General features: G+C 40.4%; 2 protein-coding genes across 2 annotated transcripts in view; one reads left to right on the top strand and one right to left on the bottom strand.

Annotated features, from left to right (window-relative positions):
* The window catches only part of lhfpl7 (LHFPL tetraspan subfamily member 7), a 124,776-nt gene extending 118,452 nt beyond the window's left edge, over positions 1-6,324 (top strand). Inside the window, exon 3 of the mRNA XM_084941885.1 lies at positions 3,917-6,324. Within this exon, the coding sequence (XP_084798011.1) occupies positions 3,917-4,143 (227 nt within the window). The 3' untranslated portion in view covers positions 4,144-6,324. The remainder of the gene's footprint in view (positions 1-3,916) is intronic.
* Positions 6,325-6,410: 86 nt separating this feature from the next.
* Positions 6,411-10,022, bottom strand: spata22 (spermatogenesis associated 22). The gene is made up of 7 exons (XM_084941883.1): positions 9,541-10,022; positions 9,148-9,285; positions 8,742-8,931; positions 8,062-8,431; positions 7,827-7,947; positions 7,631-7,728; positions 6,411-6,940 (listed from the first exon to the last, which is right to left on the bottom strand). Exons 1-7 carry the CDS (start codon positions 9,578-9,580, stop codon positions 6,749-6,751), a joined length of 1,149 nt encoding a protein of 382 aa, XP_084798009.1. The 5' UTR covers positions 9,581-10,022; the 3' UTR covers positions 6,411-6,748.
* Positions 10,023-12,990: the final 2,968 nt, after the last annotated feature.

Below are 12,990 nucleotides of genomic sequence, written 5' to 3'. Positions count from 1 at the left end.
GGTATTTGCTGTTTATTAGTCTACACAAAGGCCTCCGCAGCCTTGTAGCTACCTGTGAAACCAGGCCAGATTTCAGGAACAATGAAGTGTAGTGCTCTGCGATGCTTCTGGCCCTTTGGCTTCTCCTAATCGTTATTTTACTCCCTCTGTCTGAATTCTGCACCCACTTCAAAGCTAATGAAGTGAAGAGTCAGGCAAGTTGGCAGTCATGAGAAACAGAACGCACGGAGTTTTCCAAGGACACTTTTTCCTTTCGTTCTTCTTTTTAAAAAAAAAAAAAAAAAAAAAAAAGACAAATATGAGTGCAAGTATTCTAAAGGGCAGCATTAGGAATGGAACAATAATAAGCACTGGTTTGTTGCAAAGTACCTGCTTCTAACCAAATATCAGATTTGAGTGTTTGGTTTTTTTCTTCGTTACTTTGAAATAAGACAAAGGTCTAATTGGTTAAAGTGAATGCAGCAAGTGGGAGTTTTGCCATCTTACTCTTTAAAGTTTGTCGTGGTCTTCTTTTGAGTCTCTCTGGAACGTTTGCAATGAAACTGGGACACATTAGTGACTTGAAGCCCTTCCACAATTCACTGTCTCATCATCTCTGAGTTATTATGATAGCCTCGCATACTCAGCAGCACTCATCTGATTGGGACTGACACACTCTCTCCACGCCTCTTCACTCTTGTTCCTCTCCCTGGGAAAGAAGGCCTGGCTAAGCCGGTCTTTCCATGCCATCTTCTGCTCCGACAAATGCTGACTATGGGTTGATTGTAAACAGTCTGCTACTTGGGGGTACAAGGAGGTGAATGAAGTTGGCCTTTTACAGCTCAAGGGCAACATTGCACAGCTCATTAAAATCCCTGTATCTGAGCTAAAATAACAAGAGTTTTCAGTTTTCTGCTTTTATGCGATTGCTTTTTGTTACTTCATTATACCAGCAGCTCAGATGTGTTCAGTTTGCCACTTTAAGGAGGCTTCCTAGTTGTGCATGCAATGAAAATGTTCGGCCTCTTTGCAAGCCATCATGGTGTCATGTCAGCTTCTTATATTACACTGTCCATTCCTCATAGGATTAGACCACTGAGGCGTGTAAGACCCCTTTGAAATTAAGCTCTTCCACGCTGCAGTGGAATCTAAAAGATTGTGTAATTTTTCTTACACAGGCATGATTAGTCCACATTATTCACCCTGTATAGAGTTCAGTCTGTGCAGTTGGGTTAGAAATGAATTAAAACAAAGAATTAAACAGTGATGCTGCTTTCAATGCATCCCATTCCTCTTCACTGACAAAAACCTGCTGCCTTTAATACCCACAATGCAACTGGTGGGGTGAGAGATTTTGGGGTGCGTTGGCAGCAAATTTAGCTCTAAGCCTCTAACCTCTAAGAAGCTCACTTATATCCAAGGTACGAGTTGAGGAGGCTTTGTATCCTCTCAGTTTCCAGCTTTTTCCAGCTCTTGTTTTTACATACGGAGTCGTAAAGCTGTACACAGACTTTGATGTGTAAAATTGCTGGAAGCCCTTCTTAAGATGTTCTCTTTGCTTTAGATTTTAAGGACAAATTGATTCATTTTTAGTTATTCTCTGAATTAAGTTGCTTTTTTCTTTTGACAGATTTTTTCCTCATCCCTCATTAAAAACTCGCAGAGATGGAGTCAGCCCAGGCTGCAGCTTATCTGATCCAGACACTTAGCCGCATTCTGTCCTGGTCTGATTGATAAAATCCAGCCCTCATTCTGCTCTCCTGATACTTACTCGACGCTGCTTCCTGGATTTCATTCCTTTGAAATGCAGGCAGTGCTGTTGTTCGCGTACCCACCCTGGCTTTGTGTCCAGGTTTGCTCTGAATGCCATCATTTTCAGCGCTGTAGAGAAGCAGCCTTGGGTTGCAAACACACACGTGTGTGTCTTTGTGTTTCTTCCACAAAAGCTGAGAATACTTTGATAAAGAAGGTCATTAAAGTGTCATTAGCTTTGAGGTGTCGAGCCCCCACAGATAACACATGGGGAGCTGAGACGGCTAAGCTCCGAGAGAGAGGGACAACGGGATGCTTGACAAACCACACTCAGGAGATAGCTCGCCTTGACCCGTTCATGCTCCCTTCTTTGTGTTTCCTTCTCACCGTTCTGATGTTTTTTTGTTTTTTTTCCCCTCCACAACAGTCATTCCCAGAGTCCCCAGTGTGCAACTAAAGCATCACTGCAAGCTTCCTCCCTCCTTATCCTTGTTGACGGCAACTGTTTGCTGCCCACACAAAGCATCGATTTGATACTCATACAGCTCCTGCATTGTAGCTCTCGTATGAGCATTGTTTCCCGCTGACCATGAAACTGCTGCCCTTGAAAGCAGAAAAACTGACATCTCCTAAAATCAATTTGGCGTAATAAAAGAAATGTTTGCTGTAGTTTTCTAGAAAGCTACCCACTTTGAGAAATCCAAGCTTTTCCTGTAACCCAGTGCTCCAAACCTGAAACAACTATGACACCTGGAATTGTAATGGAAATGCAGTGGGCACTCAGAATGACTAAGAGCAGCAGTGATAGCCTGTAGCACAGTCGATAACTGCTTGGCAGCACGAGCTAGGAGACTTGACTCAATTTGTAAAGGCGAACCACTCTCTGGCTGCATTGCTGCCGAGGATAGTGTCGCCGGAAAGCTGACCATCACAAAAGTGCAGAAGGGGACAGTTTTGTTTATTAAGGAGCGCCACAGCTTTACAGCGAGGAGTGCAAACTGATCTAAGGACACATGAATCATTTCTCACTGGAAGGTTTGGTCAATTACAGGTCATCTGTGCTTTTGTTGTTCAATACATTAAAAGCTCTGTTCTGCCACTGTTGGACTTTTAAAGCTGTCCAAGCTCATGATTCAGTTTTATATATGCAGCATATGGCAACAAATCTTACTGCAAATGGAAGCACTTCAGCACTGATGAAGTAGCTAAATTGCACACTTGAATCACAGAGAGACTGTTTCTGTAAAATCTCTACTGCCACCAAGTGGTTCCCATTTGGCATACAAGTGCACAAACAATACAATGCCATGTGCAGCCATTGGGATGTCAGAAACAAACAGCTATTCTCGCCATCCATCCATTTTAACCAGTTCAGGGTTGAACAGAGCCATAGAGTGAAAGGTGTTGTACACCCTGGACAGGCTGCCAGTCTGTTGCAGGGCTACATCTTTTTCTTAGTGAGATTTTACATATAAAATATTTCCTACATTTTTATACTTTTGAGTCAGTAGTTTTGCATGACTAACAGTTCAAAATCATCCTCAGTGTTAAAATAATCAAAATAATCTGACTGAGAGGGACTGTAGTTAGTCTGAGTCGGACCGCAGTTGAAGACCGGTTGCCTCCTAACAGGTGAAATATACAGTCGCTTGTAATCAAAAGTGACATCACCCAGAGGTTGAGGGTGTTGTGGCATCTGGACACTTAATAAACTCCAATTTTACATAGTTGCAAGGACGATTCTGGTGTGTCTGAGCCAAAAGTGGGCCATGCAGTAAAACGTTTGCAAATCGCTGCTCTGAACTGAAGGTTTGAACAGCAGGTGGGTGGGGCTTCTGCGTGCACCTGAACCGACCATGTTGGCGACATGCATACTTGCAGACTCCACACAAAGCCAAGAGTGGGAAAACCATCTGAAACAAAGAGTTTAGAGCAGTCTGAAGCCTGAGCTTTCAGCTAACAGAGATTAAATGTACATATGCTGACCTCATTATTTGAATCTGCATTTACCAAAAGTGTGTGCATGACAGAAAATAAGGAAAAGCACAGCAGGTCCCCTTTAAAATTGAAAACATTCATAGATCGGCATGCTTTTCATATGCATTTGTGTTAAATCTTTGCTCCACAAGTCTTCATAAGGCAGTGTACACCGTCTCACGCGTTTTGTCCTGTATCTTCTTTGCAGTATTCATCATGGCGACCGGACTGCTGGTGTACCCTTTCGGCCTGAACTCTACACTGGTCCGGTCCTTCTGCGGAGACTCTGACATCTACTACGCTGGCGAGTGCCAGATCGGCTGGGGCTACATGCTGGCTATAGTGGGAGTCATGCTCACCGTCTTCTTGCCCTTTTTTGCTAAATATGCACCGAAGGAGCAGCTGTCCCCTACCCCGCTGCCCACACTCTTATAGTTATGTCTTGTTTTTCTTCTCCTCTTCCTGACGATCCTCTCTAATCTGGGCTTAATGTCACACGAAGACACGTGCATCGTGTTTTTTTGTTGTTAATTTTTTTGTTTTAAAGACGATGCTGCTTGGGAAGCCCCCTCTAAGCAAGAACTAAAGCTGACGGCAGAAACAAGAAAACAAACCGTCTTCCTGCATCTCTTCGTTATTAATCCAGTCAATTTAAACGGGACGTTTTCTGCTGTAACAATACTCTGCAGTTACGATTAGTGTTTTCCAGTTCGACACATCTGTTTTCTTCTTGGCAGGTTTGGAGATGAAGCAGTCAGAAGATGCAAAGACTGATGAAACTGAGAAAATGACTGCAAACATAACAAATATGAAAAAAATTAGGATTTCCTTTCCTTTCTTTTTTTTATGGTAACAAGCAAGTCGGCGTACAGTATGTAACATTCCAACGCAGACTGGAAGCATGAAAATAAGGGGCGGTATAACTCAAGCAATTGAATAATATTTCACTAAGAGGTTTTCAGAAACATTAAACTTTGAAAACAGAGCCAACGTGATCAATCAAGTGAAAAAAATCCACACGTCAGGACCTGCGTGTCTGGGTGTTTAGACTGTAAATACGCTGTGGATTTAACCGAGCTGATGTTTGAGCTTTCAGAACAACACTTTAATGAGAGAACGCTGGCGCTTTGAAGGATTTTTTTTCCTCCTCAGACTTTTTCTGCCTCCCGGTTTTTATGACCAGACTAGCGAACCAGTGGGTGACGAGGAGACGTCACAGCTTTCGAAGACATCGCTTTTTAGTAGCTGCTGCAAAGAACGGGACAAAACACACAGCACCAGACCTGCTGCGAGGACGAATGGAAAACTGTCTCTTCAAAGAGGCAACTCGTGATGACTAACGAGTAGCTGTTTCAGAATGGTGTTGTGATAAAAAAAAAAAAAAGATAAGATACTGCATCCCTTTTTGTCAATGTTTTTCCCCTCAGATCTATTTCGTGTAATGTAACTCGCTCGTTTTGTTCCGTCTTACAACACACAAAAACGAAAACATTTTAATTCAGGAACAAAATGATTGCAAAAGGCAAGGCCGTGCAGGAATTTTCTCTAAAGATGCATGATAAGATGGGCTTCGTCAACGGTGGGACTGATCTAGATTTTAAACATGATCTGACCAACTTGTGCCTTTTAACATATCCAAGACAAGTGTTTAATACGATTATCAGGTAATCATCTTTTTTCTGCTGAAAAATGTTGGATCCTGTTGTCTGATGTTATTTCTTATTCTAATTTTTTTCCCCCTCACAGTGTTACTCCTGTACTTGATGCAGTATGATCTCATTAACTTGAGAAAATGTTCTGGTGGGGAAAAAAAGATGTCACTGAATCCTTGGAGATAATAAGAGAGAGAAGAGGGAGGGGAGGAAAAAAAAGGAAAAGCAGTGTACTTATGCCCTGAGACGTTTTTGCCAATTATCTGGAAGCGATAAATCACTTGAATTGCTGTATTAAGAGGTTGTGACATGCAGCTAACAGATTAATTCCTGGCATCCTTGTATTATGTGATTTAAAATAAATTTTGAGTGGTGGAGGAGGGAGCTGTACAAACTGAACTTTGGTTATCTCTGCAGAGCTCATGTGAAAATGTGGCTTAAAATAATTCCCTCCCTTAAATAAGCTAATGTGTTGGTGTGTTTTTATCAATCCATTCCTCCTTTTAAGCGTTGGCACCATTTCTGTCATGTTGCAAGGACAACATTTCTCTGCATCCTGTCCCCGTACACTGCCAGTTTCATCAAGCTAGACTCCCTTTTCTAGTGGGTGTTTGTGCGTATTCGTGTTTAATATTGGGTTGGAGTTTGATAATGGATTCAACTTTTGAAATAATTCCCAAATTTGGGTTCCCGTAAAGACATGTCCTGACATGAAGAAAATTACTGTGATTTTGTTGCCATATTCAAAAGATCAGGAGCCATCTGTTGGTATTGTATTGGACCTTATACTGTGCTCGACTGTGTGGGAATGACTGGCGTGACTGCACTGGACTTATTCCCCTCTTTGTTGAACCGTTGTGTGTAAAGTCTCGGCACTGGTGAAACTGTTTTTGCTAGAGTAGAATTTCTTGTTTTTTTCCATTGTGATGTTTGACTGTAAATAAACTAACTGTACTTGATATCACATGTTATTCCTAACTGGCCCGTTTTTCAAAGATATATTTTGAGATATTACCTCATCATGTCTGCTTTTACCTGAATTAACCTCTAAACAATGTTCTGCTGTTTTGTGAATTTTCTTTGTAATAAAAATATTTCGTAAGTTATAAAAAAAAATAAGAGAGGTTTTACTTTCCGGTTAGGTTTTGGTTAAATTATTATTTTTTTATTTAGGGATAAACGCAAATCAACATGAACACAAGCATAAGCTCAGCTGTTATAAAATACAAGTGAATGGAAACAGCACCCTCTACAGGTCAAAAACTTCAACAGTTTAAGTGTTAAAACTACTTGGGCTTGCAGCTAAAACCAATTAGAGAACACAGCACTGAGCTTGGCTCCTGCGTACACCCGAAAACTGGTATGCTCCGCAGCTGCTGCTTTTCTGCTCAGACTTCACTGAGTGATTTGACCAGCGCCCGCATTTCTGCATCACAGGCTTTGACAGCTTCCTGAGCATTTCTCAGCTCTGAAGGCAGAGCCGGCCTCACAGACACACACATCAGGACGTCTTTACTGCGGTCATAGTTACCCACACACCGATGGACCTGACCTCGGATCAGGCGGGGCAGTACCTGCTCCTGTTGGACCAGAGTCAAAAATGAGTCAGTGCTGTTTCATTTTTGGCAACAGTTTAAACATTAAACTGGTTTCAGCACATGTAGAAGCCTTTGTAAAGATTATGTACTTGTATACACTTTTTTGAAAAAGAAAGTACAACCTCTTTCATTTCTAAGATTTTTATATATCTGATCCGTATTAGATCCTAAAATCAGATAAATCCAGATAAAAAGTAACACTTGACATATTACATTTTTTGATGAAGACTAAGATAAAATGCAGGAGTAGTTTGTGGAAAGTGCACCAATACTGTTTCAAAGGAATTAAGAGTGCAAGTAGCAGCCAGTGCTGATAATCAAATGGATTTGATCAATGGATCATCAGTATGTGAGAGCAGACGTTTTGGCAGTTTGCAGGTTTGTCCATTCAGATGTGTGTTGCCACACGGTGGAGAAACATCAGCAGTGATCTTAGAGAAACAATTGTTGCTGCCCATCAATCTGTGAAGGGTCATAAGGTCATTTCCAGACAGTCCACCATCACATAGTGAGAAAGATTCAGTTAGTATGTTAAATGTTAAAGTTGCAGTAAGTTGCAACTGACCATGAAAGAGGCTTTACTTTCCTTTTCTGTATTATGAACCATACTGTCCCTGTAAAACTCATTTTACATTCAAGCCACATTTGTTTGAATTTTTTTCCCCAACTCACATTTTCATAAAAGACACACTGCACAACCTCCTTCCCATCTCTCAGGAGGAAGTTCTTTGCTCCGTAGCGACCAACTGTGACCGCAGAGTCTAGAGTAGCTGAGGGGGAAGTGAAGCCTGTCAGATTAATGGTGTTTTTCTTCAAAAAAATAAAAAGAAACTAGTGAGAGCACAGCTGGGATAACAAATCAGCTCACCGAATATCTCAAATAAATAAGGCACTTTGTCTTTAAACTGACTCCAGTGCCTCATGCCATCAATAACTGCAGTCAGGATCCTCAGTGAGTGCTCGGTGGCTGGTTTCACTGGAAATGCTGCCTGCTCAACACACACAAATGTTGCATGGGTCAGCAAAAGTGCATTAAACATTAAATGAAACTTGTGGCTACCTGTCATAAACATATCATTTTTAAAAAAAAAATAAATTTCTACCTGAGTTGGAGTAGGTCGCAGAGTGTTTTGTGGATTTGAGCTCGTTTTAACCTCAAAAGGGGATCTCAGTGGCTCAAAGCTGTTTGTAAATTTCCAGGCGTTGTTCTGTGGCTCTGGAGCATTAGCAGACTGCCTCCTGGGTGGTGGAACTGGAGGAGGAAGAGCTCTAGACTGCTGGGAATACTGATGCGTGAAACTGGGTGTTCCATAAGATGACTTCCGGCCCATCTGAGATAACCCTGTATGGGGCACTGGCTGGCTTTGTCCACTCTCACTACTGCGAGGGCCTTGATATGTGCTCTGTCTGAAATTGATGACAGAGCTGGAATCCTGCTGTCCCAGTGCGTTGCTGGATTGTCCCATCACTGAGCTGAAATGAAAGCCCAGCATTCAACAAACAGTAGTCCCGTGACATGCTTTAAACTTTTAAAAAGATAACATTTGAATTTCTTTGGTCTCTGTCAACTAGGCACTAATTTAAGTGCCTATAAAATCACAGCTTAAACAAGAACCTTGAAGTGCAATGATAATATCCATGGTTCTGAAAACTTTTCCACATGTCATTATCACAGACCAATTCATCCAGTTAAATACCATGTGGGTATATTTTAGCAGTTTACATACATGAGCTATAAGAAAAGAGAGAAGCTACAGTGTAACCAATGATCAGTTAACGACACCTTTTCTCTTTAGCTTTGTATGGATGAGGTATGGGTCCATAGGCTCTAGTTGAAGGGGCAGGTCCAGGGGCAGGTCTGTTGCTGCCATACTGCTGGGCTGGAGCAGCCTGTGAGTTGCTTTGTCTGTTCCACTGTTGGCTTTGAGGGACACCAGAAGGGGAACCTGAGGCCTGGTAACACCCAAAGGCACCTAAAGAAAAGGTCAATTCTCATAGGTAAACTATCACAACAAACAACAGCTTCTGTCTGTAGATGTGAAGGGTTATATAAATGACTTTACAATGCTAACCAATGTTCTAAAAACATGTAAACTCAAGCATACCTAAAAGCATGTTTAATTTTTCTGTGGATACACTGACATCTAGTGTCAGAAATAAAGCAGAAGCTTAGAGAATGAACAGTTCACCTGCTGGGTTGTGAGATATGGCTGAGCCGGTGTTTGGTGTGTACTCGCTGTGGGAAAAGAATTCATTCTCAGAGGGAAGAGCTGTCAAAGGAACCCTGTTTCGTTTCTTCTGGTTAAAGAGTGGCACAGAGAGGCAGCCTGGAGAAAACGACAGAGGAAAGACAAGTGAACGAACCACAGCGAATCATGATGCTTAATGACACCAAATACTCACTGACTGTTCATTATTTAACCTATTTAACTGTGTACAGATAAACTCCACAGCTTGCCACACTTATCCATACACAAACGCTCTATCACACAACCTGGCTGGAGTCAAAGAAATCAATGACTATGAGGTGGAGATGAATACACTGGTGTGCAGACTGTGAAGTTATTTTATTTTTTACCAACCTGATGTAGGCCTGGCCGCCTGGTTTTCCTGTCTCTTCATTGTACTTGCTTAGATTGAAGTTTATTTAACTGGCAGGACTTTTTTAGCAGGGAAAACAAAGGTAAAAGAAAAAGACCTTACGCTTGGTTTTCTGTGTAGCTGGAGGTTAACTAACTTGGAAAGTAGTAAGCTAAGCTAATTTATCTTGCTCTGGCTCACTAGCTAATAAGCTAGCTGTAATTTGTAGACATGTCATACAGTTACTGCCTGAAAGTTCAAAGTGTCGTGCTTTTACAGAACCAAACCGTTTTCTGTGAAGATTTTACATAAATGACCAGGTCTTTGTTGGCGAAGTATTACAAAAAAACGGAAGACAACAGAAGTGAAAATTCAGCACCTCTGAAAGCGCCAAAACTCTACGGTGACAGGTGATGCCTTCAAGGTCTATATGCAAGCTTGGACTTTGTAAACAGAGCCGGAAATAACGGACAACACAGCTGGTCAAAAATTATTACCGTGACATCTATATTATTTGTGAGCTATTACTTTTTGTTTGTGATGTTTTTTGATCATCTGCTTTTGGCTGTTCTCTTATACACAAGAGGTCGCCACATTGGATGGATCCACATATTTCATATCAGATATTATTTTTAGTCATTTCTTTTTCCAGCATCCCTTTTTTAATGACTTAAAAAAGTTTTAAGTTCTAATTTATTTTGGATTTTTTTTCTAATACACACTTGGTCAAATGTGTACATACAGGCTTAAATACAAGAATACACCCACCCTGATATGGGTGAAATGTTTGATAGCTGTCATCAACCATCTGTCATAATTCTGACTGAATTTTTAACCATAATTCTTGGCAAAATTGGTAGAATTTGTTAAATTAATTAAATCTAAAGTCATTAAAGATGTATGTATTGCAATAATTCCACTCTGGAAAAACAGTTCTAAGAAATCATTAAACGTGCAAAACTATTATCACATTCATGAGTGTATCTTCCGACCACAACTGCACGTGACATAATTTTAAAATTCCAGGTTAAAAATAATTCTAATAAAAGCAGGTGATATTTTAATAGTTATTTGGCCATCACCTGATGCACATGTTATGTGTTATTATACCCATAATGATAAATAATAATATAATGATAAATTAGAATATTTGCAGCAATGATTAAAAAGCAAACTTTTTCTGTTATGTTTCGCTTCAGAAGCTTCAAAAGTTCACATTTATGCATTATAATTGTTGTCAATCATTAACAATAAATAGGAATCAAAGTTTAATTTGACCTAGATAAAAGTCAGTCCGACCTTTAGCCTGTCAGGCTGGCCTTTATTTAACCAACTTGTATTACCTCTACAGACATAAATTACATTACTGCACATTCGTTAGGAAACTATAACAGCAATATGATGACTGCAGGTGTTTTGTCCTTTAAGCAAAGTGAAATTTTACATTCATGTTGTTAAGATCACAATAGTTGCAACATTATTATCCTCACAACAAAAGATGAATATGACTGAATCTGGATGTGCAGAACATGACTGCAGTGGAATATAAAGCAAGTCACGACTCAGTGAAGGGAAATAAACATGCAGATTATAACATGATTAGCATTTCACACAAGCGGAGACAGAAACAGTAGGATGTGTGTGTATTTGTGTGATAACAGCAATCTGTTTACCCCTGTCTTCCAGTAGATGGGGGGGTGAGACAAAGAGCAAACTAACAGCCAGCGGGCTTCCTGTGTTACTTTTTAAACCTACTTCCACACACAGCTGTCATTCATTTCTCTTAGTGTGCTGTTTACCACAGGAAAACATGGATTTCTCATCCTTACCCAAATCCAAAGAACTAGAATGTAAAATTTGCGTTATAAGCTTCGCCTCATTTGCTAAAGTCTTTGCCATGGTGAAATGTGGATGCTATCAGTCCTGGTGGTGTTTCAGGAGATGAAAATCAAATGAAAATGAGGCCATCTTGGGGTGAGTGCAGAAGAAAGGACGCGGGCAAAGGTTTACAGCAGTGCCATCTCTGCTCTTGGTTTTGTGTAGTGCCTGAGGCTCAATGTGCTGTGAGTTCGAAGGCCACCTTTTGATCTTGGCTTCTATGTTTTGACTTTTCTGGCTTTGTGAATCCATAGCAACAGCAGCACTGATGGTCTATTCAGAATGTCTTCCACGTCCTCTTGATCCATTGAGAAACTCTTTGATCAACAGATAATTTGTGAAGCTGAGACTTTATTCCAGGTGAAAAAAAAAATATCCTAATCATTTCAGCAGAGCTGCTGAAATGATTAGGATATTTTTTGGGATTCCATAGAGACAGTGACAGTGCTAATGTTTAAAAGCAATTGGAAATTAAATATTTACTGGGATTTGTTCATACATGTTTACTAGGATAATATAATACTGTTGCTGATGAATTCAGAATCCCACAGTTTATAATGAATAAGGGCAAAAAACCTCTATCTAGTTCCCTATTGTAAAATCCTGTTTCTAAAAGGTTATGGATAAAAAAACAAAACACCTAGCAACAAATTAAACAAGAAAGAAAGAAATAGGTTTTGGCCTCTTTATGGAAGAGCTTACAACTAGTCTTTCTGAATAAAAATGGGGATGGTTTATTACCCTGCAAAAGTCCACTGGTCCAAATAGTTAAGCGATTTAAGAGTAAAATGGAAAAAGAGATTTCATCAGTAGCAGGAATGTCAAACATAAAGCCAAGGGAACCAGTTTTGGCCCAGCAAAGGGTGTGCCATACATTTTGAGCTTTTAAAACTGTGTGTTTCAAAAATTTTACACCTTGTCCAGCTGATAAAGAGCTCCCCCAAACAGACCTGTCAGGCACTGAAAACATAAAAATACTAAAAGGGCGGGGTGGGAAGCAGGCCCCAAAGTGTAAGAACATGAAATCCTTTATGTAGCAAGAACAAGTTTAGCATTTTTCTACAGCAACTGGACTCTTCTGTTCCCAAATAGAATGTTAAAAGAAGAGGCAATTACAACATAACAAATCCCAGCTTCACTGTAGTCATGTTGATTGCATGCACATTTTTTCTTGACCTTTTCCATAGCACCCCAGCTTTTTTTTTTCTTGGAAACAGGGATCTCACACAGTCCAACCTAATCACTAAACAGCAGACTCATTAACTCGTAGCCTAGTGCAACTGTGGGTCAGTAACCCTGAGATTTTGTCTTGGACATTGTCTGCATGTGGTGTTTATCTGTTTTAGTGTGCCAAAGATAAATAGATACAAACATCACAGGCTTTAAATAAGTTGCTGGTCTAAATAATATATTCGGGGTTAATATGTTTATGCCCTCACTTCCAACCACTTCCTCATCTCTGTGCTGCACAGAGAGCCAGTAACACATCTTGTGTAACGTAGCACCGGGTTTTCGCTCATCTTCTGGAAGTTTCAGCTACTGTGCTATATATTGTTCCTCATATTCCCCTCACG

This window comes from Perissodus microlepis, chromosome 10 (assembly GCF_051167445.1).
Source record: "Perissodus microlepis isolate ML-2025 ecotype Zambia chromosome 10, ASM5116744v1, whole genome shotgun sequence".
In the NCBI taxonomy this organism is placed as follows: Eukaryota; Metazoa; Chordata; class Actinopteri; order Cichliformes; family Cichlidae; genus Perissodus; species Perissodus microlepis.
The sequence above is the reverse complement of the archived record's forward strand: the minus strand, read 5'-3'. Positions and strand labels throughout refer to the sequence as shown.